Below are 27,380 nucleotides of genomic sequence, written 5' to 3'. Positions count from 1 at the left end.
TTTGACGACCCGCAGATGCGCTGAGAAGAAAGCAGAGCACCGACACGGCCGGTTTAGTCTGGTTTGGGACGAGCGGGGTCGAAACAAATAAAAGTATATAAAGTTTGAACGGAGTTCTTCTCCTCCCCCTCGGTTCACTGGCGGATCGCAAACAACGTTAAGGCGCACACCGCCACCTACTGTACAAGAGTGTAACAACATGCCATTTTACGCTGTTTCTACCCATCAACCTCGCGTCGCTGAAGAAAGTAAAGAGTGCCCTCTCCCTCTCCTCCTGCTCCCAGTACCCCCATCACAGCCCACTCCCGTCCCGCCTGCATCCTCCCTTCTTCACCAACGTTCGTAGCCAACGTGTCCCAACAAGCGCGTCGGGAAAACCCGAACAGCCAATAGAAATTCAGAAGACGCCGCTCCATCCTCCGTTACTAGGCAGAGTCGAGCGAAGCCGGAACTAGCGCCGGTCTCCAGATACCGCCGCTGCCCGCTGGTGCAGGCGGCGATGTGCTGCGTTTGTGCCCGTTTGCACCGAGACACGAGGAGAGACGGACCCGAGCGTAGACACACCAGCCGGGCCAAGGAGGAAAGGTCCTTGCGGTGCAGGGAAACAGCTGTTGATTCGGCAAAAGTTGACTCCCTGAGAAATGTCCAAAACGTGAGCGCTTGTCAGTAGGGAAGCGGGGTCTCTTAACAGGCGCACACGTACAGCACACTGGGATGTGGGCACGCATGCGCTGTGTACGAACGCGTTGCGTTGTTTCAGCTTCCGCGCAGTGTAAGGGGCTGCAGAGGAGACAAGCTGCAGGTAGGTGGAGGCGAGCCCCTCCCCCTCCCCCCCAATGAGCAACCTCAGCACGCGACGGGATACACGAGCAGCGTTAGAGCGCCGCTTCTGGACAGTTGGTGCAGCTGCAACTATGCTGTTTCTGGGAAATCACGTGACGAGTCTCTTTTTTTTTGAAATGACGCGACTGAAATTTCCGCGTGTGCGTGTGTAAAATGATGGCGTCTAGTTTAAAGTGAGCTAGTTGTGAGGGCGGTGGGTATTGCGTGTTTGTTCTCTCTGCCCTCGTTTGGTTTAGTGCCAGTCTCATGGCGCGGACGGGGTGCGTAAAGCGCTCCAGCACTGCACAGTTCTGCAGGTGGCGTTTGTGGGGCGACATCGTCAGTGCGTCGTCCCAGAGGACGGCCAAAGAGGAGGAGGCGTATGGATGTGGTGAGGGAGGACATGCAGGGGGCTGGTGTGACGGAGGAGGCTGCAGAGGACAGGAGGAGATGGAGACGGATGATCCGCTGTGTGTGAACACGTCTTTTTTGGGCAGGGTTTTTTTTTCACAAGGACGTGTGTGTGATGGTTTTGCACCTTTGTATAAAGTGAAACGCTAGGCGTCCTCGACAGTGTGTGTGTGTGTGTGTGTTGTATTTGCTGCTGTACGTGTTATATTGCTGTAAGTGGACATTGTTTTGTCCATAAAGGACTTTACAACTTGAGCCTGCTGGACTCATTTCCATTCGTCTGACTTGTCCTGACGTGACCTCTGTTGTGGGTCAACAGGTTTGACTCCGCTACAAATCGTGTCCCCTTCACGTATCCTCTTCCTTGTTCCCTCCCCTCTCTGGGTGAGGAGAATCAACTGCACAGACACGTTTCTACACAACACAGCTGTGATTCACATCTGATCATGGGTGTTCTGCTGGTTGTTTAGGAGAAGCTACACCGCCGCTCACACACTAAGACGTAAAGGGAGGAGACGCATTAGTCATGGAACGCGTCCAGGACTGAACCGGCGTCGCCTCGTTAACGCTTCTGAGCGCCGTGTCTTGTGGGAGCCTGACACCTACCGGTGGAAGGGGAGAAGTGCAGTGTGTGACGTCTGGAAGGGAAAGTGAAAACAGTTCAGGGGACTGAAGGGAAACTCCAAACGACCATTTCACCACATTTGCATTTCACATCTTCCAGGAGTAACACAGTCCCACTGCAGCCATGGCCGACGCTCCCCTGGTCTGCACGCTGTCTCTGCTCGCCTTCTCGTGCTTCCTTCAAGGTATGTCGAGTGTATTTAGGAATGACGTCAGGACGGCGTGCTCCGTATTCCGCCTCGCCCCCCGCGGCGCTTCGCCTCGCCTCTCTCTCGGGATTCGAACGGACCTCTTTATATTATCTGCGACGTCGGCTGCACAAACTGATTAACATTGTGTCGGCGCATCAGTTTAGCTAAACAACCCCCATGCACGTTACAATGCTAAGCGAGAAACGGGGGGGAGGGAGGGGGGAGTTAGCAGGAAGTTTACCTTTCGTTTGCGGATGTTCTCCAACAAAGTTCTTCAGGCGGCTGACGTCGCTGGTTGTGGCGCCCGTCAAATGGTGGATAGTGTCATGTCCTGCTTTTCTACCTACATGATATATTATGTGTGTTCTACCTACATTATATATTATGTGTGTTCTACCTACATTATATATTATGTGTGTTCTACCTACATTATATATTATGTGTGTTCTACCTACACGATATATTATGTGTGTTCTACCTACATTATATATTATGTGTGTTCTACCTACATTATATGTTATGTGTGTTCTACCTACACTATATATTATGTGTGTTCTACCTACATGATATATTATGTGTGTTCTACCTACATGATATATTATGTGTGTTCTACCTACATGATATATTATGTGTTCTACCTACATGATATATTATGTGTGTTCTACCTACATGATATATTATGTGTGTTCTACCTACATTATATATTATGTGTGTTCTACCTACACTATATATTATGTGTGTTCTACCTACATGATATATTATGTGTGTTCTACCTACATGATATATTATGTGTGTTCTACCTACATGATATATTATGTGTGTTCTACCTACACTATATATTATGTGTGTTCTACCTACATGATATATTATGTGTGTTCTACCTACATGATATATTATGTGTGTTCTACCTACACTATATATTATGTGTTCTACCTACATGATATATTATGTGTGTTCTACCTACACTATATATTATGTGTGTTCTACCTACATTATATATTATGTGTGTTCTACCTACATGATATATTATGTGTGTTCTACCTACATGATATATTATGTGTGTTCTACCTACATGATATATTATGTGTTCTCTACCTACATTATATATTATGTGTGTTCTACCTACATGATATATTATGTGTGTTCTACCTACATGATATATTATGTGTTCTCTACCTACATTATATATTATGTGTGTTCTACCTACATGATATATTATGTGTTCTCTACCTACATGATATATTATGTGTGTTCTACCTACATGATATATTATGTGTGTTCTACCTACATGATATATTATGTGTGTTCTACCTACACGATATATTATGTGTGTTCTACCTACATGATATATTATGTGTTCTCTACCTACACGATATATTATGTGTGTTCTACCTACATGATATATTATGTGTGTTCTACCTACATGATATATTATGTGTGTTCTACCTACACTATATATTATGTGTGTTCTACCTACATGATATATTATGTGTGTTCTACCTACATGATATATTATGTGTGTTCTACCTACACTATATATTATGTGTGTTCTACCTACATGATATATTATGTGTGTTCTACCTACATGATATATTATGTGTTCTCTACCTACATGATATATTATGTGTGTTCTACCTACATGATATATTATGTGTGTTCTACCTACATGATATATTATGTGTGTTCTACCTACATGATATATTATGTGTGTTCTACCTACATGATATATTATGTGTGTTCTACCTACACTATATATTATGTGTGTTCTACCTACATGATATATTATGTGTGTTCTACCTACACTATATATTATGTGTGTTCTACCTACATGATATATTATGTGTGTTCTACCTACATGATATATTATGTGTGTTCTACCTATATTATATATTATGTGTGTTCTACCTACATGATATATTATGTGTGTTCTACCTACATGATATATTATGTGTGTTCTACCTACACGATATATTATGTGTGTTCTACCTACATGATATATTATGTGTTCTCTACCTACACGATATATTATGTGTGTTCTACCTACATGATATATTATGTGTGTTCTACCTACATTATATATTATGTGTTCTATCTACATTATATATTATGTGTGTTCTACCTACATTATATATTATGTGTGTTCTACCTACATGATATATTATGTGTGTTCTACCTACATGATATATTATGTGTGTTCTACCTACATGATATATTATGTGTGTTCTACCTACATGATATATTATGTGTTCTCTACCTACATTATATATTATGTGTGTTCTACCTACATTATATATTGTGTGTTCTACCTACATGATATATTATGTGTGTTCTACCTACATTATATATTATGTGTTCTATCTACATTATATATTATGTGTGTTCTACCTACATTATATATTATGTGTGTTCTACCTACATGATATATTATGTGTGTTCTACCTACATTTTATATTATGTGTGTTCTACCTACATTATATATTATGTGTGTTCTACCTACATGATATATTATGTGTGTTCTACCTACATGATATATTATGTGTGTTCTACCTACATGATATATTATGTGTGTTCTACCTACATGATATATTATGTGTGTTCTACCTACATGATATATTATGTGTGTTCTACCTACACTATATATTATGTGTGTTCTACCTACATGATATATTATGTGTGTTCTACCTACACTATATATTATGTGTGTTCTACCTACATGATATATTATGTGTGTTCTACCTACATGATATATTATGTGTGTTCTACCTACATGATATATTATGTGTGTTCTACCTACATGATATATTATGTGTGTTCTACCTATATTATATATTATGTGTGTTCTACCTACATGATATATTATGTGTGTTCTACCTACATGATATATTATGTGTGTTCTACCTACATGATATATTATGTGTGTTCTACCTACATGATATATTATGTGTTCTCTACCTACATTATATATTATGTGTGTTCTACCTACATTATATATTATGTGTGTTCTACCTACATTATATATTATGTGTGTTCTACCTACATTATATATTATGTGTTCTATCTACATTATATATTATGTGTGTTCTACCTACATTATATATTATGTGTGTTCTACCTACATGATATATTATGTGTGTTCTACCTACATTATATATTATGTGTGTTCTACCTACATTATATATTATGTGTGTTCTACCTACATGATATATTATGTGTGTTCTACCTACATGATATATTATGTGTGTTCTACCTACATTATATATTATATGTGTTCTATCTACATTATACATTATGTGTGTTCTACCTACATTATATATTATGTGTGTTCTACCTACATGATATATTATGTGTGCTCTACCTACATTATATATTATGTGTGTTCTACCTACATGATATATTATGTGTCTTCTACCTACATGATATATTATGTGTCTTCTACCTACATTATATATTATGTGTCTTCTACCTACATTATATATTATGTGTGTTCTACCTACATGATATATTATGTGTGTTCTACCTACATTATATATTATGTGTGTTCTACCTACATTATATATTATGTGTGTTCTACCTACATGATATATTATGTGTGCTCTACCTACATTATATATTGTGTGTTCTACCTACATGATATATTATGTGTGTTCTACCTACATGATATATTATGTGTCTTCTACCTACATTATATATTATGTGTGTTCTACCTACATTATATATTATATGTGTTCTACCTACATTATATATTATGTGTGTTCTACCTTCATTATATATCGTCACTGTTATCTGACAAGTGTGCGTGTTTATTTCACTGCCCCTCTAAGTAGGCCTTTTGTTTTAGAGAATGAAATGAAATAATGGATTCCAATTGTTTCGCTCAGTTGTCTTCTTTGTAAACTACACAGAATGGACGGTTAAAGCGCTTGAACCTGCTTACTTTTGACTTTATTAACATAACAGCTTTCACAAACAGCTCCAGACAGCCTTCCTCTTGTAGTGTGTCACACTCAAATCGGTCCCCGGAACAACAATACTGTTGTTACACCAACGGCAGTTTACTTCCTAGACGAGTCCCCTTTGTGTTTCTAAGCCTCCCTGGGCCTGATAAGTGAAATAGCCGCCAGAGGCAATTTCGAGGTTCAGGCCAACACAGACCGTTAGACGTTGACGGCGTCAACAGCTTAACTTAAAACTATCCACCAAGTTTGGTGATGTTTGGACAAACTGTCATTAGCAACTGTAGCGGGATTCAGTCAGGGCCTTCAGTAACGAGCTGCACACACACACGCACACGCACACACACCAGTTTCTTATATGGGTGCTGGCACAGCCACATACAATATATCACGCACAATATGCACTAATGGATCATCACCAACAAGACAGAAGATCTTGAACAACCACAACACACACACACACACACACCACTGTGCACTATGGCGGCTGTTGCAGCATCACCGTCACATCTTCCTTTATGTCACTCAGCAACCAGCTTGCACACGCACACCAGATGGCGCAAAAACAACCAGAACAGTGCACTGGGCCTCATGTGTCAGTCGTTACTATGGGCAAAATTGTTCTCACGCACCCATGGAATCCTTTAGCCCTGAAGATTGTCTGACAGCCCGGGAAAGCATGATGGTTATTTGTAATTCCTCCCTCCTAACGTCTATTGTCTACCTCTTGCAACGAGCAATCACCCAGGCCTGCAAAGACCAACCGGTGTCTAAACTCAGGGGTTACCCAGGCTCTACACTGGTCTCTGAGACAAACGTCAGTGCTAAAAAAAAAAACTCCATGGGTGTGTAAGAACACATTTGCCCCTAGTAACGACTGATACATGAGGCCCCAGGTCCCCGCCAGGCGTGTCTCCCCTTTTCCAGTGCTCGGACTTGGCGACAAACCACCCCTTTTCCGCCTGCTGGAAGAAGGGGCCCTTATTAAGAGACTTCGGATGTGTTTAACCGTTGAGGTTTTCATGATGTAAAATGAATGTAAGCGAATGACTTGAAAAAAAAAACGGTTAAAATAAAAAAACAGCTCAGCCATGGGAAATGTTGTATTGGAGTTACTGAGGTGATTTCCAGCTGAGATTGTGAGTAATCGACATAACGATAATAAACTCATCAATGAGTTTGGTTGGCAAAATGGGTGGAACGGTTTCCTCCGTTAAATAGCATGTTCCCGCACGCTTTCGTGGTGACATGAACTGCGTAATGTTCATTTTTGCTGCAGATAACTTGTTCTGGTTTGAGGAGAATGCTTATGAAGATATGCATGATCCTTGTTTAAAATGTGTTAATTGTATTGTTGTCGTTATTAGGCCTAGTGGGCGGGGCTGCCAGTTTAAAATGGCTGCCTTTGGCTTCGGTGGAGTCGAAGTTAGTTACGGAGGTGCTGACGGCTACTTTGCGTTGGCACAGTGATTGTAGTCCTGTTTTTTTTTTTTTTTTTTAGAGATCTTTGAGTTATTGAGGAACGTCTTTTTGTAATATTTTGCAATCCTGTGTATATTTTGTTTTCCTGTTTTTCATTTATTTGCACTTTTTATTTTGTAAATATTCCCACTGTCTGTACCTTAAGAGGCTGGCACAATAGATCACACCATCATCATATTTTCTGAGTACGCCTGTGTTTTTCCATTTTTTGAGGAGTTTGAAATAGAACCCCGTGACGGGGGAGGACTCCCAAGCCTCCCGCCAAATACGTGCACCAGAGTCTTCCACAAACCAAGGGAAAACTCTTAAAATGTAAGCTATTCTGACATGCACGGATACGCCCCGGCGTCTCATGCTTGTGCACATTCAGCAAGCACAACAGCACCGCCGCGGAAAAATATTCTAGGGGGAGTACTGACCTGTGTTGACTGTAATACGTATGCTGTGGTAATGCTTGATACACTGCAACTATCCTACTAATAGGCTCAGTGTTACATGGCTAAAGGTGCAATTGGGGTTGGCACTGGTTTTGGAAATAGGGCCGTAGGGCCAGTATATGTCACAAATACCAGGGCCGTTTTTTTGATTCCAGTCCATCACTGGCTATGGGCCACAAAAGGGCTACATCTCAGTCAGTCAGAGGCCCCTAACTGGGCCTAAACTGGACCAGAACGAGCCTTACTACTGGCACAGAGTTGCAGCCTTAAATATACCATACTCATGTCAGTTTAAAACCAAAACTGAGTTATATCCCACCTTTCTCTGGCCCACGTATGACACATGATGTATGCATGAAGAATAGATAACATACATGACACATGCATGGTTTTCTGTAAAATAATGCACGATCTGGAGTACCTTAAGGACTGTATGTGTACAGCCAGCAGGACGCCACCAGAACCATCTGCTATGTGAGCCATGGTCTCTCTCTGTTCCTCTCTCATCCTCTGTCCTTCCTCGTGCCTCCTCTTCATCCCTCCTCTCCATCCCTTCTCTCCTAGCCTATGGTGGCAGTTGTCCCGTGTTGGAGTGCTGGTTTGTCCAGGAGAAGATGGGTCGAGGGGGAGGCTTCCCAGCAGCAATGACCCAGGTGAAGTCCCTGCTTCACATCATGACAGACGGACAGAGTCAGAGGACCAAGTCACAACAGCAGGACTCTTCAGATGTTGACAGCGAGATAGTCTACTATATTAACGGTTAGTTTAAGATGTGTGTGTGTGTGTGTGTGTGTGTGTGTGTGTGTGTGTGTGTGTGTGTGTGTGTGTGTGTGTGTGTGTGTGTGTGTTTGCGTGTGTGTGTGTGAGACCCCTCACCCTCATATATATACGTATATACTTCATGTTAAGCCACTGCTGCACATGCACATGGTTGCTCACACTTGAATATATCAAGAAGGGGTTCACTGATGGTGCACAACACTTCTCAGCACTGCACGCTTTCACATTTAGAGTTACAAAGATTTGCACATGTAAGCAGCTTGGCATAAAAACACTTCACCTGTGAGTCCCGCCTTCTTAAGTTAGTAATGTCTGATGGACATTTGCTCAGTATGACATGAATGTTTACAAAAGTTCCCCATCAACATCTTTTTACCATTTCCCTCAGCCACACCTATGTATATTAACTCAGTGTTTCCAAACCCAGTCCTCAAGGACCCCCTATCCTGCAGGTTTTCTTTGCAACCCTGAATAGCTACCTGTTTGTAGTTATTCAACCAATCAGCAATGAATAATGTCAGATGTTGCACACCTTGAATAATTAAGTGCTGTGAGATGATTGGTTGAGTAAGTACAAGCAGGGCTATCTATGCAGGGTTACAATGAAAATCTGCAGGGTAGGGGGTCCTTGAGGACTGGGTTGGGAAACACTGTATTAACTAATAGTATTATCGTGCATTGCACAGAATAAGCGTCCTGTTGCTCTCAGTTGGGTGTTGGGCCCCAGTGTTGAAAGAACTAGTACAGTTGCTGCATTGTCAATGCATTTGGGGTTTCTCCACAGGACTTAATACCCTGATCAGGATACCACCTGAAATGCTTTTCTTCAAATTAAAAGATCAAGTTAAGATTTCAACATATTTTCCTGATTAGTTGCATAAGATTCACATTCACCTCTGCTGGTTATGTAACATTGTGTAACTAACGATAATCTAAAAGATAATTCAGTTGTTGCTGTCGCGTAATGTAAGATCTACTACTACTACTACTACTACTACTACTACTACTTTCGGCTGCTCCCATTAGGGGGCGCCACAGCGGATCGTCCGTTTCCATCTCTTCCTGTCCTCTGCATCTTCCTCTGTCACACCAGTCACCTGCATGTCCTCCCTCACCACATCCATAAACCTCCTCTTTGGCCTCCCTCTTCTCCTCTTCCCTGGCAGCTCCATGTTCAGCATCCTTCTCCCAATGTACCCAGCATCTCTCCTCCACACATGTCCAAGCCATCTCAATATTGTCTCTCTTGCTTTGTCTCCAAACCGTCCAACCCGAGCTGTCCCTCTAATAAACTCATTCCTAATCCTGCCCTTCTTCATCACTCCCAATGAAAAGCTTATCATCTTCAACTCTGCCACCTCCAGCTCCACCTCCTGTCTTTTCATCAGTGCCACTGTCTCCAAACCATACAACATAGTGCATAATGTGAGATCGAATATAGTAAATGTCACTCTAAATCTGTCATAAAAGGTTTTAGAGACAGAAAGACGCAATCGCTGACGTCATCAAGATGGCACCAGCGATGGCAGCCTCGGTAGAATGCTCAGTAGTACTTTGCTTTTGTTTCATCTCTGTGTCCGGTTATTCAAACCCAATTACTTTCACTAGAGAAGAAATGCTTAACACTAGGCAGTTAACTCCAGATAGTTTTTCACCAATTTTCACAAACCCGGAAACCTTTTTGGAGATCTTAGTTGGAGGAACAGTGGCTCTTATTGAGACATGGAGGCAAGACAGACAGGGGAAGCGGGCCGGTGTGCTGGTGAGGCTCCGACAACAGGGGTTTCGATCAGCACTTCCAGCGATTCACCTGGCGAATCTCCGCTCCACGCCCAACGAGATGGACGAGCTGCTTCTCCTCAACGGGATGAACAAGGACTTCTGCTGCCCTTTGTTTCACTGAAACCCGGCTCAGCGAATCCTCCGACAGCACATTGGATCTGCCGGGCTTACACTTACACTGAGCAGGTCGTGTTATCAAGCGAAGGGCGGAGGAATTTGCTTCTACATATACGAAGGTTGGTGTACAGTCGTCACAGTGTTAAGCAGGGTTCGATTTATAAACTCAGCTTCGTGGGGGTCTCGAAAAACAGGGCAAAAAAAACATACGCATGCGCTCAATTCATGCCCACACAGCGATGGGACTTTTTTTTATGACAGTGTATGACTGGATAAGCACTGACAAGAGCACCGTGACAAGGAAATCGAATGTTTAGCCTAATGCCCTACAACCAGCTACTAGGCCTACTACTAAACTGTAGTGGAGGACTTTTGAGTATTTTTTACCAAACTTTGGTATATTTTACCAAACACAAAACAATATTATATAGGCCTATTATATATAAAATATATAACAATATTTTTATTTTACCCAAAACAAAACAAAACACAGTTGCCGTGTTAAAATCAAGGACAATTAGTTGCTTACTTCGAGAGTGGAGATCACCAACACTCACTCACACACGTAAATGGCAAAGGCATGGCACAGGCAGCAGCGGCCAGGGACCCGGAAGTCCAGCGTGTCCATCTGTGGTCCCCCTCCCCACGGTAGTACTTGTACCAACATTAGAGCCCAGGCGAACCTACAGGAAGGCATGACGTTAGTTTACATACACGCACATTAACCTATACTAAACACTGCTAACTAAACGGGAAATTCCAAATTAACCTGAAAGAGTGTTAGCTAGCCATGCTTTCCTGTAGACAATGCAAAAAGACTTGATCGAGCCTTACCTCGTTAACGTCAGTGGTGGTGGAGTCCTCTTCAGAAATGTTGCTAGCAGCAGCAGCCGAGCTAGCTAGCGCTAGCGCTAACGCTAACGTCGCTGACTTTTTCTGAATCAGCAGCTTTTTTAGCTTTTGAGCTAAGAGTCCAGCAGCTGCAGCGAGCTGTCTTTTTGGTGGCCGAGGAGGAGGCGTGGTGAACAATACTGCACATTACCTGATGTGACTAGCTAAGACAATATCAAGACAACATTAATAACGGTCCATCTCCGCACCTTGGCGCCCCTGTCAACGTTCCAAGCATACCGGGTTTCCCAAAACCAAGGTTGCGTTAGGCTATCCTACAGCGCCCCACAGCGTCTCGGCGGTGAAGTGCAGCCAAATGTCCTATTCACGGACGGATAACGGTGCGTAGTTCTTATCGAAAACATATTTATTTAAAACAATTTATTTCACTAACATAAAGAATCCTAATGTACCCGGAAGTGTGCAGATCCTCAGAAGTCTCTTCGGAGCGCGGGAATAACAAAGCGCGATGGCGCGCTTCCGGGGAGTATTAAACTACTAATAATACATGTTAGCCCCTAGCTAACTAACGAGTCTGACTCTTTAGCCGAGCGGTTAGTGACGTCGCCTTGTGCTGCAGTACACCCGTATCGAATCCCGCACCGGACAAGAAAATTACCGGTTACACTAGTAACATTGAAAGATACATTCAAATAATGTATCTTTAAAATATTTTGTTAGAGACCCCCACAGATCTAGAGTTTTACAGCTTTCGAGGGAGCTAATGCCTCCTTCATGGGAGCTCAGCTCCCATTGGCTCCCACGTAATTCGAACCCAGGTGTTAAGTAGATACCTCACCTTGAACTCGGAGTCGTTGTTCATAAACTGCAAATCATTTTATTCGCCGTAGGATTTCTTCATCCTGGTCAGTGTTTACACTTTTCATAATCCTCGGGGGCTTTTAACAGAGCAAGATTAAGCCATGGACTACCAAAATACAGACGACATATTAACTGTCCCACCAGGGAAAATAACACACTGGACCACTGCTACACAATTCCTAAAGATGCGATGCATATCGCTCTGTCCCCCGTGTAGCTTTGGGGTACTGATCACTGCTTGGTTCATCTTATTCCAATGTACAGGCAGAAACTAAAATCTACAAAGCCTGTGGTTAAAACAGTGAAGAAATCGACCGGCGAAGCAAAGCAAAAACTGCAAGACTGCTTTGACTCCACCGATTGGAGTGTATTTTAAGTGGCAACCTGGATGAACTATCAGACACTGACATCTGAAATCAGTTTTTGTGACGGCGTGTGTGCCTACCGAGACCTTCTGCACAACCAAGACCTTCTGCACAACCAAGACCTTCTGCAAAACCAAGACCTTCTGCACAACCAAGACCTTCTGCACAACCAAGACCTTCTGCACAACCAAGACCGTCTGCACATGCAATGATAACAAGCCATGGTTCAAAGCCAAATTAAGACAACGTTGGCAGGCCAAGCAGGGTGCCTACAGTCGTGGTGATAGAGCCCTGTACAAGCAGACCAGAAAGTCACTGACAAGGAGATCACAGTGGCTAAATGAAGCAACACTGAAAAGCTGAAAAACAGGTTTCCCCCATGCTGAGGCAAAGACCTGGCTGATGAACCGATTGTCTTCTGTTGCAGGTATGAGAGAGACAAATTCACACCCCCTCCAGCCCAACAGTAACAGCCCCCGTCACACCTCTGGCCTCTCCCCCACTGATACTCAGGCTTCACTCAGTATAGGTGTAGAGGATGTGAGCTGGCTTTTCCAGAGATAGAAGACCAGGAGAGCACCGGGCCCAGACGGTGTTTCCCCATCCTGTCTTAAAGCCTGTGCTGACCAGCGGGCTCTAGTCTTCAACAGATCCCTGGAGCTGTGTGAAGTCCCCTCCTGCTTCAAATGTTCCTCCATCATCCCAATCCCAAGGAAACCCTCCATCAATAGACACGTGTTATGTGAATAGGACACTTTGTAAATAGCCCCCCTCTGGTAAAGATGTCTCACCTACATATCTACAATGTGCATTACCTCTTTAAGCTAGATGTGCAATACAAATGTTTGTGCAATACAGATGCACAATTGTAAATACACATTCAACTGCTCTATACTGGTTACAGCTATCGCTGTTATTGTTGTGGCCGTAACATAGGTATATCATTGAGTGTGTAGTTGTGAGGTGGATGGTATATATAGTGTATACTTCTGGTACATAAGGTAATATAGTGGGAGTATATAGCATTATATATGGGCATGATGGGTTATGGTATAGTGTATGGGCAATATAGGTTATAAGCAATATGGTATAATATATGGACATAACAAACCATAACAAAACTGTGTAGTAGCGACAAACCCGTTGTGCGTACATACTTGCCTCCAGTGTCCTGTTGCTGTTACTTCTGTTTATTTTCTTTTTTGTTTGTTCTTTCGTTTTCTTTTGTGTGTTTGTGTGTGTTTGTGTGTGTGTGTGTGTGTGTGTGATGTCTGCAAGTGCTAGAAGCTGCTGTGTACCGCAGTCAAATTCCTCACGTGCATCGGCACGCTTGGACAATAAAGTCGATTCTGATTCTGATTGACGTACAATACTGAAAGATAATGTAGTTGCATTTTCTAAATGACACTGTAATACATTTATTTCCGTTAAGATAACAAATAATTAGTCCAGTGCTTTCAGCATTATCAGAGGGGGTTCATTTTAAGTGCTAAGCGTCGCTCAGCAAAGTTGAAAACAAATTGGGGTTTATTTTTTGGACTGAATGCTGCCCTTCGCAATAATGCTTCCGACACAGCACACTGAAATAATGTGGTACGCACACATACAAGGAATTTGACTTGGTTTGGCTCAAATAGTTCACACTTGACAATATACAATAAAATGTACTATACACAATATATAGACAATATACAATCCACACAATTTGCATACAACAATCGCAGCAGCAAAAAGGCTGAGGGTTAGGGAGGTTAGCAATAACAATAAAGATATTATATATTAGGACACAAGTAATGATCATATCCGTCTATTCTATTGCATATCTGCCAATTTATTACATTAGGTCTCTCTTTTTCACTTTTGACCTATTTAGAGAGATATTTTATCAGAAATGTGTCATTATCCATCCCTTATTGAATGGCAGCTGCAACTCAGTTCTGTGTCCATTTCCCATAAATGTATAGCTGTTACTAAGCACTCGCCATCTGTCTTTCTCCTTTTCTTTGTCGTATTTTCATATATTGACCCTTTGTGACCTTTCTTTCCCCCAGACCCAGCTGGTATGCTCTGCCACCCCTCCCTCTACCCCCACAGAGGGTCTGTCCAGAAGCCCCAGTGTGAGATGAATCCCATCCAGCCTCACCCTGCCACCATACAGTGGGCTGCGGCGCTCACAGACTCCGCCCTCAGCCCCATATACCTGCAAGCTGATTGGTTCTCGGTGGCCTTGCAGGGGCTCAATAGACAGTTAGTCCTGTCCAGTGTCATGCGAGCCCCCACAGCAGACAAGGAGCCCATTGGTAACAACTTTAGTGGCTCAAGGAGAAGAATTATAAGTTTTTTGCTGATTAACGGTGAAATCACGCTGGAAGTGGCGAAACCGCCCTGCACCCTTATTTGCTGACTATAATCGTGTCCGCTTGCTGATCGATTTATCAGTTATATATTTTTTCACCCGGTTAAGTTCAATTAAATTAATGGAAACAGACTACATAGGATCAACACCTAACCAGGATAAGACAGATACTCATAGCATGTGGATTCATAGCATGTGGTTCTGTATTTTAAATCCACAGGCACAGCAACCATTTCTGGCACCTTTTCTCAAATGGTGTTTCTTTTGTCTGTGTCTGTTCATCGACAGAACGACTTGGAAAATCTGATGCAGTCAGTCACCTTCACCCCCATGTTGGGGAAACAGCAAGCTTATAGTTACAGGGAAAGAATTTACATAGTGGACTTTCCCCTGAAATCCTATTGGTTGGCACTGGGGGAATTTCATGCACAGCATGGTCAAATTTGACTAATTTCAACTTTTTATCGCCGTGTTGCCAACTTACCAACACCGTGAAGTATCCCATCATGCTTTGTATAGCAGTTAGCCATCTCTCATTCAAAGTGAATGGAGGCAGCCATTCATGGCTCCAGTGTGACGTCACCGTAAATTTGTATAAGATTTTGTAGCATGTGGATGATTTGACCTATATGTTGTAGTTTGTCACCACGCTCAACTCTGTCTCTTTCTCTATATCTCTGTTATAATTTCAGTGGTCCTGAGTGTGTTCAGTAAGACAGTCTTGGTGGAGGCTAGGCACAGGGAACCGACATTGCTGGACTGTGGGTTTTGGACCAACCCCTCCTCACCACTTTCTGGCTCGGGCTTTGCTGTGGAATGGCGCTTCCAGTTCAGGGGTGAGGGACGAACAATTGTGGCGTACGACGGCAAAAATGACCGCTTGGCTAAGGGTCTGGAGGAAGAGGCAACACTGGACTTCGAGGGCCTGCATAAAAAAGGAAATGCATCGCTGATCCTCCAGGAAGCAAAAGTACATCACTCAGGGACGTACATCTGCACGGTGTACCTGCCCTACCTTCTGGCTCAGGTGTCAATCAACCTGGAGATTGTAGGTGAGGGAATAATGTATTGCCTGATTCTTGTGCTTTGCATGGGGGGTTAAAGAGATAGCCAAACATATTCAATTACAGGTTGCTGATGGGAGTGATTGAAACAAAAAAGTGGTTCATGGCCCCCCATTCTCACATTCAAGAACACATGACTTAGTTGATTATTTTGTTGTTTGAAGGTCCTTTTGAGGAGGTGCCAAGTCATATGCCTACTCTTGTAGTTGCTATTTGCCTTGCTGGTCAAAAGAGGGTATCAATAACTTTTGATCCATATAGAAGAAAACTATTTATATTAACCTTTTCAATCAGCCTTCAGGGACCATCACTCCACTGAAACTGCTCTGACCAGAGCGGTGAACAATCTTCTGCTAGCTATGGACTCTGATTCCAATTCTGTGCTTCTACTACTGGACCTCAGTGCAGCCTTTGACACCATTGATCACTGTATACTATTAGACGGAATAAATTGTAATGTTGGTGTCTCTGGTTTAGCTCTTTCTTGGCTCAAGTCCTACTTATCTGGAAGAACACATTGTGTCTGCTATAATAATATTACATCAAAATTCTCTGATGTTAAATATGGTGTACTTCAAGGCTCATTTCTTGGCCCTCTACTTTTCTCTGTTTATATTTCACCTATTGGCCAAATTATGCGCAGTTATGGAATAAATTACCATTGCTATGCTGATGATACTCAGCTGTATGTGCCTGTCAGGGCTGGTGATCATACTCAAATGACTAATTTAGAGGCCTGCTTGGCTGCTGATAAAAATTGGATGTCACTAAATTTCCTGCTTTTAAATTTGGATAAAACTGAGATGCTGGAGTTTGGCCCCGCTAGACACAGACACCACTTTGATCAAGTAACAATAGCAATCTTTGTTATGATAGCTTTTTTGTTGTTATAGCTTTGTTTATAGATTAACATTGTTGTAAAGTGTTATGATATATTTTTTTTAATATCTATGATTGAAGTTAGTCAGAATGTGTAAATACTTAAAACAACTTTAGCTCGGTAGCTAGCGTAGCCAAAATTAGCATTATAAAAACAATTTTTAGCTATCCTTAGCCAATGTAAAATTGTCTCTAGGTGTGAACGTGTGTGTGTGTGTGTGTGTGTGTGTGTGTGTGTGTGTGTGTGTGTGTGTGTGTGTGTGTGTGTGTGTGTGTGTGTGTGTGTTGGCCCTGTGATGGCCTGGCGGCCTGTCCAGGGTGTCTCCCCGCCTGCCACCCAATGACTGCTGGGATAGGCTCCAGCATCCCCGCGACCCTGAGAGCAGGGTAAAGCAGTTTGGAATGGATGGATGGATGGACAGTAACAATCGAGAACTCTGTGATTTCACAGTGTGGCAGTCAAAAATCTTGGTGTTACGTTTGATCCCAGCATTTCCTTTGATAAGCACATTAAAGAAATCACCAAGACTGCCTTATTTCCCTTACGTAAATTTAACTGTACGTACGTACAGTCTTTCCTGTACATGGCAGATGTAGACAATCTAATACATGTATTTGTTTCATCCAGATTTGGTTACTGTAATGTTCTGTTCTCAGGTCTGCCACATTGTAGTACTAAAAGTCTTCAGATGGTTCAAATTGCTGCTGCTAGAATCTTAATCAAATTTAGAAATTTGACCATATTACACCAATTCTTGCCTCCCTTCATTGGCTTCCTATCCATGTTAGATCAGACTACAAGGTGCCTCTGCTGACTTATAAAATCCTAAATGGGCTTGCCCCATCTCACCTGTCTGATCTCCTTAAATTGTACATTCCTTGCTGGACGTTCAGGTAGCATGGTGGTCTATTCCGTTGCCTACCAACTTGGGGATCAGCCGTTTGAATCCCCGTGTTACCTCTGGCTTGGTCGGGTGTCCCTACAGACACAATTGGCCGTACCTGTGGGTGGGAAGTCGGATGTGGGTATGTGACCCGGTCGCTGCACCAGCGCCTCCTCTGGTCGTTCGGGGCACTTGTTTGGGGGGGAGGGGGAACTGAGGGGAATAGCATGATCCTCCCATGCGCTACGTCTTCCTGGTGAAACTCCTCACTGACAGGTGGAAAGAAGCGGCTGGCGATGCCACATGTATGGGAGGAGGCATGTGGTAGTCTGCAGCCTTCCCCGGATCAGCAGAGGGGGTGGAGCAGAGAGCAGGATGGGTCAGAAGAGTGGGGTAGTTGGCCACATACAATTGGGGAGAAACAAAACAAAACTGTACACTCCATCTCGAGCCCTCAGCTCTCAAAACACAGGGCTCCCGTGTGTACCCAAAGCTGAAAAGAAGTCAGCTGGTGGCAGCAGGGGCTTTTCCTATCGGGCTCCGTTCTTGTGGAATAACCTGCCTGCTGCCATCAGACAGTCAGAGTCTGTTCAGTCCTTTAAGTCCAGACTTAAAACTCCTCTTTTTACCTTAGCCTTCAACTAGTTGCCTTTAAACTGAGTACTTCACAATATGTACTGCATGGCGAGTCGGTTTCTGTCTCAGTGAATTTACCAAACACTGTTCTGCCCATGAGATTATAGATTATAGAGTATAGCATATAGATTATAGAGTATAGATTATAGAGTATAGTTTATAGAGTATTGCAAACTGTTCTCTTCTCTCACATGTCTTTTCTCTCTCTCTGAACGATGTCTTCTCCTTTCTCTTCCTCTGTGTGTGTGAATGGTGTGATGTGAGTATCCCTTGTGTGCATGTGCAGTCTGTCCTCTTCCCAGGTCTCCATGGTGACAGTGGTCACCACCTGGACACTACTTGGCATCCCCCTCATCACATTTTCTTTTTATATATCTTATAAATCCATCAAATTTTGTTATCCTGTTTCAATGTTATATCCTTCTGTCACTCAGACCTGTGACTAATGTGGGTTTTTTTCTTGTCTCTTCCTCTGTGTGTGTGAATGGTGTGATGTGAGTATCCCTTGTGTGCATGTGCAGTCTGTCCTCCTGCCAGGTCTCCATGGTGACAGTGGTCACCACCTGGACACTACTTGGCATATAATTTTGTTATCCTGTTTCAATGTTATATCCTTCTGTCACTCAGACCTGTGACTAATGTGGGGTTTTTTTCTTGTCTCTTCTGCTGTGTGTGTGAATGGTGTGATGTGAGTCTGTCTTGTGTGTATGTATAGTCAGTCTGTCCTCCTGTCAGGTCTACATGGTGATGCTGGTCATGTGGCTCAGGTCCTGGGCTGTTCTGCTTGGCATCCTCCTCATCTTATTCTTCATATATTTTATCATTCCATTATAATTGTGTTATCCTCTTTCAATGCTGTATTGTGTAAATTGTGTAAACACAACATCACTGCACGTTGTCCATCTTGGGAGAGAGCTCCTCCTATGTTGCTCTCCATGAGGTTTCTTCCTACTTTTTCTCCCTGTTAAAGGGTTTTAGGGAGTTTTTCCTTATCCGATGTGATAGATGTGATGTTTGCTTTGAGAATGTTGATGGAGAAGTATAGAGGAGGCCAGAAGGAGTTGCATTGTGTCTTTGTAGATTTAGAGAAAGCATACGACAGGGTGCCAAGAGAGGAGGTGTGGTATTGTATGAGGAAGTCAGAAGTTGCAGAGAAGTATGTAGGAGTGGTGCAGGATATGTATGAGGGAAGTGTGACAGTGGTGAGGTGGGTGGTTGGAATGACAGATGTGGGATTACATCAAGGATCGGCTCTGAGCCCTTTCTTGTTTGCAATGGTGATGGACAGGTTGACGGACAAGATCAGGCAGGAGTCTCCATGGACGATGATGTTCCCGGATGACATTGTGATCTGTAGTGAGAGTAGGGTGCAGGTGGAGGAGAGCCTGGAGAGGTGGAGGTATGCACTGGAGAGAAGAGGAATGAAAGTCAGTAGGAGCAAGAAGGAGTGGAGGTGATGAAGGCATATGAGTTTAAATACTTGAGGTCAACTGTCCAAAGTAACGGGGAGTGCAGAAGAGAGGTGAAGAAGAGAGTGCAGGCAGGGTGGAGTGGGTGGAGAAGAGTGTCAGGAGTGATGTGTGACAGAAGGGTACCAGCAAGAGTTAAAGGGAAGGTTTACAAGATGGTAGTGAGACCAGCTATGTTGTATGGTTTGGAGACAGTGGCACTGATGAAGAGACAGGAGGTGGAGCTGGAGGTGGCAGAGATGAAGATGATAAGATTTTCATTGGGAGTGATGAAGAAGGACAGGATTAGGAAGGAGTATATTAGAGGGACAGCTCGGGTTGGACGGTTTGGAGACAAAGCAAGAGAGACAAGATGGAGATGGTTTGGACATGTGTGGAGGAGAGATGCTGGGTATACTGGGAGAAGGATGCTGAATATGGAGCTGCCAGGGAAGAGGAGAAGAGGAAGGCCAAAGAGGAGGTTTATGGATGTGGTGAGGGAGGACATGCAGGCTGCTGGTGTGACAGAGGAAGATGCAGAAGACAGGAAGAGATGGAAACGGATGATCCGCTGTGGCGCCCCCTAACGGGAGCAGCCGAAAGTAGTAGTAGTTCCTTATCCGATGTGAGGGTGTAAGGACAGGATGTTGTGTTGCTGTGAAGCCCCCTGAGGCACATTTGTAACTTGTGATAATGGGCTACAAATCCACAGGGCTTGTTGCTGTCAAGAAAGGGCCTGTGTGTGTCACTGTAATGAAAAGAGTGTGATTTCTAACTAAACTAAGAGGACAGGGCTTGGTCAGTGATACATTACATTTTTAAGTGACAGTACTAACATTGGCAGCGAGGCGGCGTAGTGGTTATCTGTTGTCCCACGGGAAAAATGGTCCTGGGTTCAACTTGATCCCTTCTCGGTGGAGTTTGCATGATTACCTGAAAATAATTTGGGTTTTATCTCACGGTGCAAAGGCGTCGTATCATGTGAATTGGAGAATCTAAACCGACCATAGGTGTGGATGGCGTGTGAGTGATTTTGTGTTTTGAACCCTGGATGGATTGGGGACCTGTCCAGGGTGTTTCCTTACCCTCCACCCGTGCCTGCTGGGGCCGACGCCAACCTGCCTCCAGTAACAGATAAATGAATGAACTATTAACGTGATTATGGTTCTTTTTGTTATCTTATTCTCCTTCGATTTTAATTTCCTCTTCTGGCCTTCACTTCCCTTTTTTCAGAGCCTCCATCCCTTTCTCTCCACCCCTCTGCACTGCCTCTCACTGTCCCCGGCCAGGTGGTGAACATTCAGTGTGAGGCATCCGGATTTGCCCCCCACTCCCTGGAGATGAGCTGGGAGTTCAGAGGGGCTGATGGGAAGTCGATGTCCCTGGGGTCCGGTAGTGTGACGGGCCAGCGGCAGGGCTGGGATGGTACCTACAGCCAGAGCAGCAGGCTAGTGCTGGACACCACTAAAGTTGACCTGGGCAGAGGAGGGGAGGTCATCTGCGTGGCTGCCCATCGCGGAGGCATGCGACAGGCCAGCGTGACCCTCAACGTCATCGGTGAGCGAATTTGAATGGAAGGAATTGGTTTGTTCTGAATAGACAGATCTGGGTTTGTGAGGGAAACACCTCTTGCAGCACATGCAGCGGAGTGTCAGTAAGTTTTTCATCCTCTTGTATTTGGTGAAGCAAAGAGATTCTTTTGTCAAGCTCTGTGATTTCCTGGCTGAGCGTGGCACAGCCAGTGCATCCAGTGGAGCGACAAGAGAGGGGCGGCATTTTTCCGAAAGCCTGAAGACTGAAAATGGGAACACGGCTGTATTTCCAGAAATCAAACAAAAAGCTCAGCGAAGAAGTATAATAATAATAATTATACATTTTATTCGTGGGCGCCTTTCAGAGCACTCAATGACACCTTACAGAAGACAGTAAAAGACCAGCAGCTCTGTATCAGACAGCATAAAGTCAAAACAAAGCAGGTAGACGATAAAAAGTTAACGCAACAGATAAATATAAAATCATCATCTGCACACAACTCAGTGCAGCGTGGATCAGACTGAATACGCCAGTTTGAAAAGGTGCGTTTTGAGATGGGATGTGAAGGTTGAAAGAGAGTCTATGTTGTGAATGTCTTGTGGGAGAGAGTTCCATAGGCAGGGGGCAGAACGACTGAAGGCTCTAGACCCCATGCTAGTCAAGTCTCTAGACCCCATAGTAGTCAAGTCTCTAGACCCCATAGTAGTCAAGTCTCTAGACCCCATGCTAGTCAAGTCTCTAGACCCCATGCTAGTCAAGTCTCTAGACCCCATGCTAGTCAAGTCTCTAGACCCCATGCTAGTCAAGTCTCTAGACCCCATAGTAGTCAAGTCTCTAGACCCCATGCTAGTCAAGTCTCTAGACCCCATGCTAGTCAAGTCTCTAGACCCCATAGTAGTCAAGTCTCTAGACCCCATGCTAGTCAAGTCTCTAGACCCCATGCTAGTCAAGTCTCTAGACCCCATGCTAGTCAAGTCTCTAGACCCCATGGTAGTCCAGCGGGCCGATGGTGTAGTGAGTTGGAGAGCAGGAGAGGATCTGAAGTGCGGGAGGATGTGTAAATATGGAGGAGTTCAGAAAGATATGAAGGAGCTCGGTTATTAAGGGCCTTAAAGGTGAGGAGCAGGATCTTGAAGTCGGTACAGTATTTAACAGAGAGCCAGTGGAGTTGCTGAAGAACAGGGGTGATATGATCTATGGAAGGAGTTCTGGTAATGCTACGGGCAGCTGAATTCTGGACCAGTTGAAGTTTATGAAGACACTTGAGGGGAAGACCAAAGAGGATAGAACTGCAATAGTCGATACGGGATGTAACCAGGGTGTGGGTGAGTGTGGCGGTGCTGTTAGGTGTAGGTGACGGGCGAAGATGATTAATATTGCGTAGGTGGAAGTATGCAGACCGAGTCACATTGTTGATGTGAGCTTCAAAAGATACTAAATAAATAAATAAAAATAAAACCGCCGATTACGGCTGCGGCTCGCCACATACAGCGCAAGCACTACAGAGTCAGCGACTCCAGTGCAATCAAGTCCATGCAAGAATCGATGATGGGGTAGAATCCAGAAACAGTACAGGCAAACCATAAAATCAATTAAAAGTTGTTAAAAGTTAAATGTAGGGTAAATTTTGGCTAAAAGCGAGGTAAGAATGTCAGTTTATGACGAGGGTTGGGCATCATTTGGATTCAATGATTCCGGTTCTTAACAGTTCTTGATTCCAGTTCTTTGGGAGGCGGGTTCAGAACAGGTCACATGCTTCTTTCACAGAGGAAACATTTATTCAAAAAGAACTTATACAAGCCATTCTGTTTTAAGAAGGGATCCTTCATGTGCATGTCTCATTCTTATTTTTACATTTACAACAACTGTCTTCACACATGAAGATGAAGACCTAAAGACACAGTCACACCCTGGTCCAGACTACCAGGCGTAAAACTTCTTCAGTTAGAAACAGGTCTTGTTTAGAAACACTAGCGTTTAGAAACACTAGCGTTCAGCACAGAAACGACACATTCCGGCGTCTGCATACAGCTTATAGGTAGGTACAGGTTGTTGTTAATCTTCACCTACCCGACTGCGACCAGGTGCTGCTTGCTGGTTGCTCAGGGTTGCTGAAGAGGACACCGAGGCAACGTGTCAGACACAGTACACTGATTAATCTGTACACCATGTGTGTGAAGGTGTCTGGCCATATTTGTTGTGCGTCCTCCCTTGCATGAAATAATTCTGCCACAGGCGTTGCACTGTGCCAACCCTTCATTTTTCACTTTTGACCGCCGCTTGCTCTGGTTCATGATGGCGGAAACTCTGGAAGCTGCTTGCCGCCACCACGGAAACTGAAACTTTAGCGCAAGTGAAATTTATTTAGGAACCGATAAGCAGAATTTCTTAACGATTCCTTTGGAATCGGAATTTGGAGCCGGCTCTCTCGATGCCTGACCCTATTTATGACTGAGCTTCTAGTAGTAAAACACCAGTAGGGTGCAGGTGGAGGAGAGCCTGGAGAGGTGGAGGTATGCACTGGAGAGAAGAGGAATGAAAGTCAGTAGGAGCAAGACGGAATACCTATGTATGAATGAGAGGGAGGACAGTGGAATGGTCAGGATGCAAGGAGTGGAGGTGATGAAGGTGGGTGAGTTTAAATACTTGGGGTCAACTGTCCAAAGTAACGGGGAGTGCAGAAGAGAGGTGAAGAAGAGAGTGCAGGCAGGGTGGAGTGGGTGGAGAAGAGTGTCAGGAGTGATGTGGGACAGAAGGGTACCAGCAAGAGTTAAAGGGAAGGTTTACAAGATGGTAGTGAGACCAGCTATGTTGTATGGTTTGGAGACAGTGGCACTGATGAAAAGACAGGAGGAGGAGCTGGAGGTGGCAGAGATGAAGATGATAAGATTTTCACTGGGAGTGATGAAGAAGGACACGATTAGGAACGAGTATATTAGAGGGACAGCTCAGGTTGGACGGTTTGGAGACAAAGCAAGAGAGGCAAGACGGAGATGGTTTGGACATGTGTGGAGGAGAGATGCTGGGTATATTGGGAGAAGGATGCTGAATATGGAGCTGCCAGGGAAGAGGAGAAGAGGAAGGCCAAAGAGGAGGCTTATGGAGGTGGTGAGGGAGGACATGCAGGTGGCTGGTGTGACAGAGGAAGATGCAGAGGACAGGAAGAGATGGAAACAGATGATCCACTGTGGCGCCCCCTAACGGGAGCAGCCAAGCATAGTAGCAGTAGATGAGACAGACCAGTGACCAGGTTTCTTTTCTTCTCTGGTTTTGTTTCATCCAAACGGGTGTTTTGTTTGAGTTGACTGAGGTCGGTATCACAGACACTGAAGGCTGTAAATTGAACTTTCATTTTGTATTATCAGTGCATGAACAGTCTGAGTGAGTAGAACTAGAAAAGTTCTCAACTTCTTCTTACCCCTTTACCCCATGGTCGGTATTGAGTTGCTTTATGTTGCTGATGATTTTGTTTCTTTTGTTTGTTTGTGTTGCTTATATGTTTTTAACACGTTCAATAGATAGATAGATAGATAGATAGATAGATAGATAGATAGATAGATAGATAGACAGACAGACAGACAGACAGACAGACAGACAGACAGACAGACAGACAGACAGACAGACAGATAGATAGATAGATAGATAGACAGACAGACAGACAGACAGACAGACAGACAGACAGACAGATAGATAGATAGATAGATAGATAGATAGGTTGCTTGATTTATTGATTGATTGATTGATTGATTGATTGATTGTGTCTATCCAGGAAATGGAGTCTTTCTCCCTGAGGTTTCTCCTGTTTTTTCTGACAGGTTTTTCTTTGTTCTTGTGACGTTTGTCCTCACCTGAATCAAGCGTCTGAGGATAGACAGCTGTCATTCACGGCGATGTGATTGTAAAGCCCTCTGGGACTAAATTGGTTTGCGACTACAGATAGATTTGACATGACTTGACTTCTTGCCCCTCGGAATTAGATTCATGGGTAACGTTTCTGTTTTGGTTCTGTGCAGCATCAACGGGGGGGGGGGGGGGGACTCGGTCTTTGGGCCAAGTGCATCAGACTCTTTCTGGTCTCTTTCTCGTTTTCCCATTCAGGCTTCAGCTCGCCGTCTATTGAGGACTCCATGGGGATGGTTGGTGTGGCGCTAGTGCTGTACGGTTTAATCAAGTTCCTCTCCTGGACATTTACAAGCTCAGGTAGCGCACTCAAGCACTACAGCGGGGACACTTTGAATTTCTGCTACAACATTTACTTCTTTGAATAACAATACTGCTAATTACAATGCTAATAAAATTAAAAATGCAGTGTAGTGCAGCTGGACATTTGGTATTACACTGCAGAATGTTTTGAATTCTAACACCACAAATATTACTACTGCTTCTTCTACTAATGGCACTACTTATACAGTAATAATAATCTACTACTACTAGTAGTAGTAGTACTAGTAGTAATAATAATAATGATAATAATAAAAATGATAAGACAACAATAGGCAGCATGGTGGTGCAGTGGTTAGCGCGGTGGCCTCACAGCAAGAAGGTCCTGGGTTCGAGCCCCGGGGTAGTCCAGCCTTGGGGGTGGTCCCGGGTCGTCCTCTGTGTGGAGTTTGTGAGATGGCCTGGCGGCCTGTCCAGCGTGTCTCCCCGCCTGCTGTCCAGTGACTGCTGGGATAGGCTCCAGCATCCCTGAGAGCAGGATAAGTGGTCTGGCTAGTGGACGGATGAAGACGACAGTGCAGTGCAGTGTAGCACGATACAGCACCGTGGCCGTATGGACCAGACGGTGTAGCGTGACCACTGCTATATAATGTACATGAGAGAGGACGTCCCTTGCATAGATGCGTGTATTAACTTTCTTTTTCTCCTATACAGGCTCAGATGAGGCTGATAGTAAAGAAAAGGTAATTTTCCTGCTTGGCTTCTTAGACTAGTTTTTATTCGTGCTGATTGTTTTGCATGCACCTTGCAGTTTTTCTGTTCTTCGTATTTAATGTTGTGTTCATGGCTCCTGTGCCTCGTGTGAGTGATCACTGTGACTCTTTTCCAATGGCAGAAAGAGAAGTAAACACGAGGGATTATCATCAAGTCTGTCCCCGTTCCAAGTTTTGGGGTTCACTGTTTCTGGAAAGACTTGGATCTCTTCAGGCGAGATGGGATGGAAGACCACCCGTGTGTTTCCACAGACCTGTTTTTATGTTTTGTGCTCAGCTCGTATCGTGTGTAGTTGTGTTGTTGTTTAAAGTAAAGCCAAACGGCCGCGCCGGTCAGAAGCAGGCGGAGGGGGAGTGGGTGACGGGGGAGGTGTGGAGAGATGTGACATTGTGTTGTGAAATCTTTGCCTGACCCACAGTTCTGTTAAAGGAGGTGTAGAGAGCGGAGGTGGCATCTGTCGCTTGATTCGCCACTCTCGTCACATTTGTCTAAGCCAGGGGTTTTCAAAGTGTCGGCAAGGGAGCCTCCCCCCTCAGAGAACACAAAAACAGCTGCGCCCCCTCCCCCCTCCCTCCCTCCCAATTATTATTACTATTATTACTATTACTGTTGTTGCTATAATGGATGTTCCACTCAGGGTTTCAACAATGAATGATATATCTTTGGAGATGATCTTTTATTTTTTTAAACATATTTTCAAACATTTCTATGCAATCTTTATCTTTATGTTTAAACATCTTTTTTAAACATGTTTTTAAAGGTTTTAAACATCTTTTTAAACTTTTTAAACATGTTTTTAACATTTTAAACATATTTTTCAAACATTTTTAAAACATCTTTATCTTTATCTTTATGTTTTAAACATCTTTTAAACATTTTTAAACGTTTAAAACATGTTTTTAAAATTTTTTAAACGTTTCAAACATTTTAAACATCTTTTTAAACATCTTTTCAAACATTTTAAACAT

At 43.7% G+C, this 27,380-nt stretch overlaps 1 protein-coding gene across 1 annotated transcript; it reads left to right on the top strand.

Annotated features, from left to right (window-relative positions):
* The first annotated feature begins 1,889 nt into the window (after positions 1–1,889).
* On the top strand, positions 1,890–27,115 carry tapbp.1 (TAP binding protein (tapasin), tandem duplicate 1). The gene is made up of 8 exons (XM_056298162.1): positions 1,890–2,042; positions 8,485–8,679; positions 14,729–14,977; positions 15,726–16,085; positions 21,178–21,501; positions 25,576–25,677; positions 26,353–26,381; positions 26,534–27,115. The coding sequence occupies exons 1-8, from the start codon at positions 1,982–1,984 to the stop codon at positions 26,543–26,545; spliced, it is 1,332 nt and encodes a 443-aa protein (XP_056154137.1). The 5' UTR covers positions 1,890–1,981; the 3' UTR covers positions 26,546–27,115.
* The last annotated feature ends 265 nt before the right edge of the window (positions 27,116–27,380 follow it).

The sequence above is a fragment of the Lampris incognitus genome, chromosome 18 (assembly GCF_029633865.1).
Source record: "Lampris incognitus isolate fLamInc1 chromosome 18, fLamInc1.hap2, whole genome shotgun sequence".
Classification (NCBI taxonomy): domain Eukaryota; kingdom Metazoa; phylum Chordata; class Actinopteri; order Lampriformes; family Lampridae; genus Lampris; species Lampris incognitus.
Note: the sequence above shows the minus strand (reverse complement) of the source record. Positions and strands in the feature narration are given on the sequence as shown.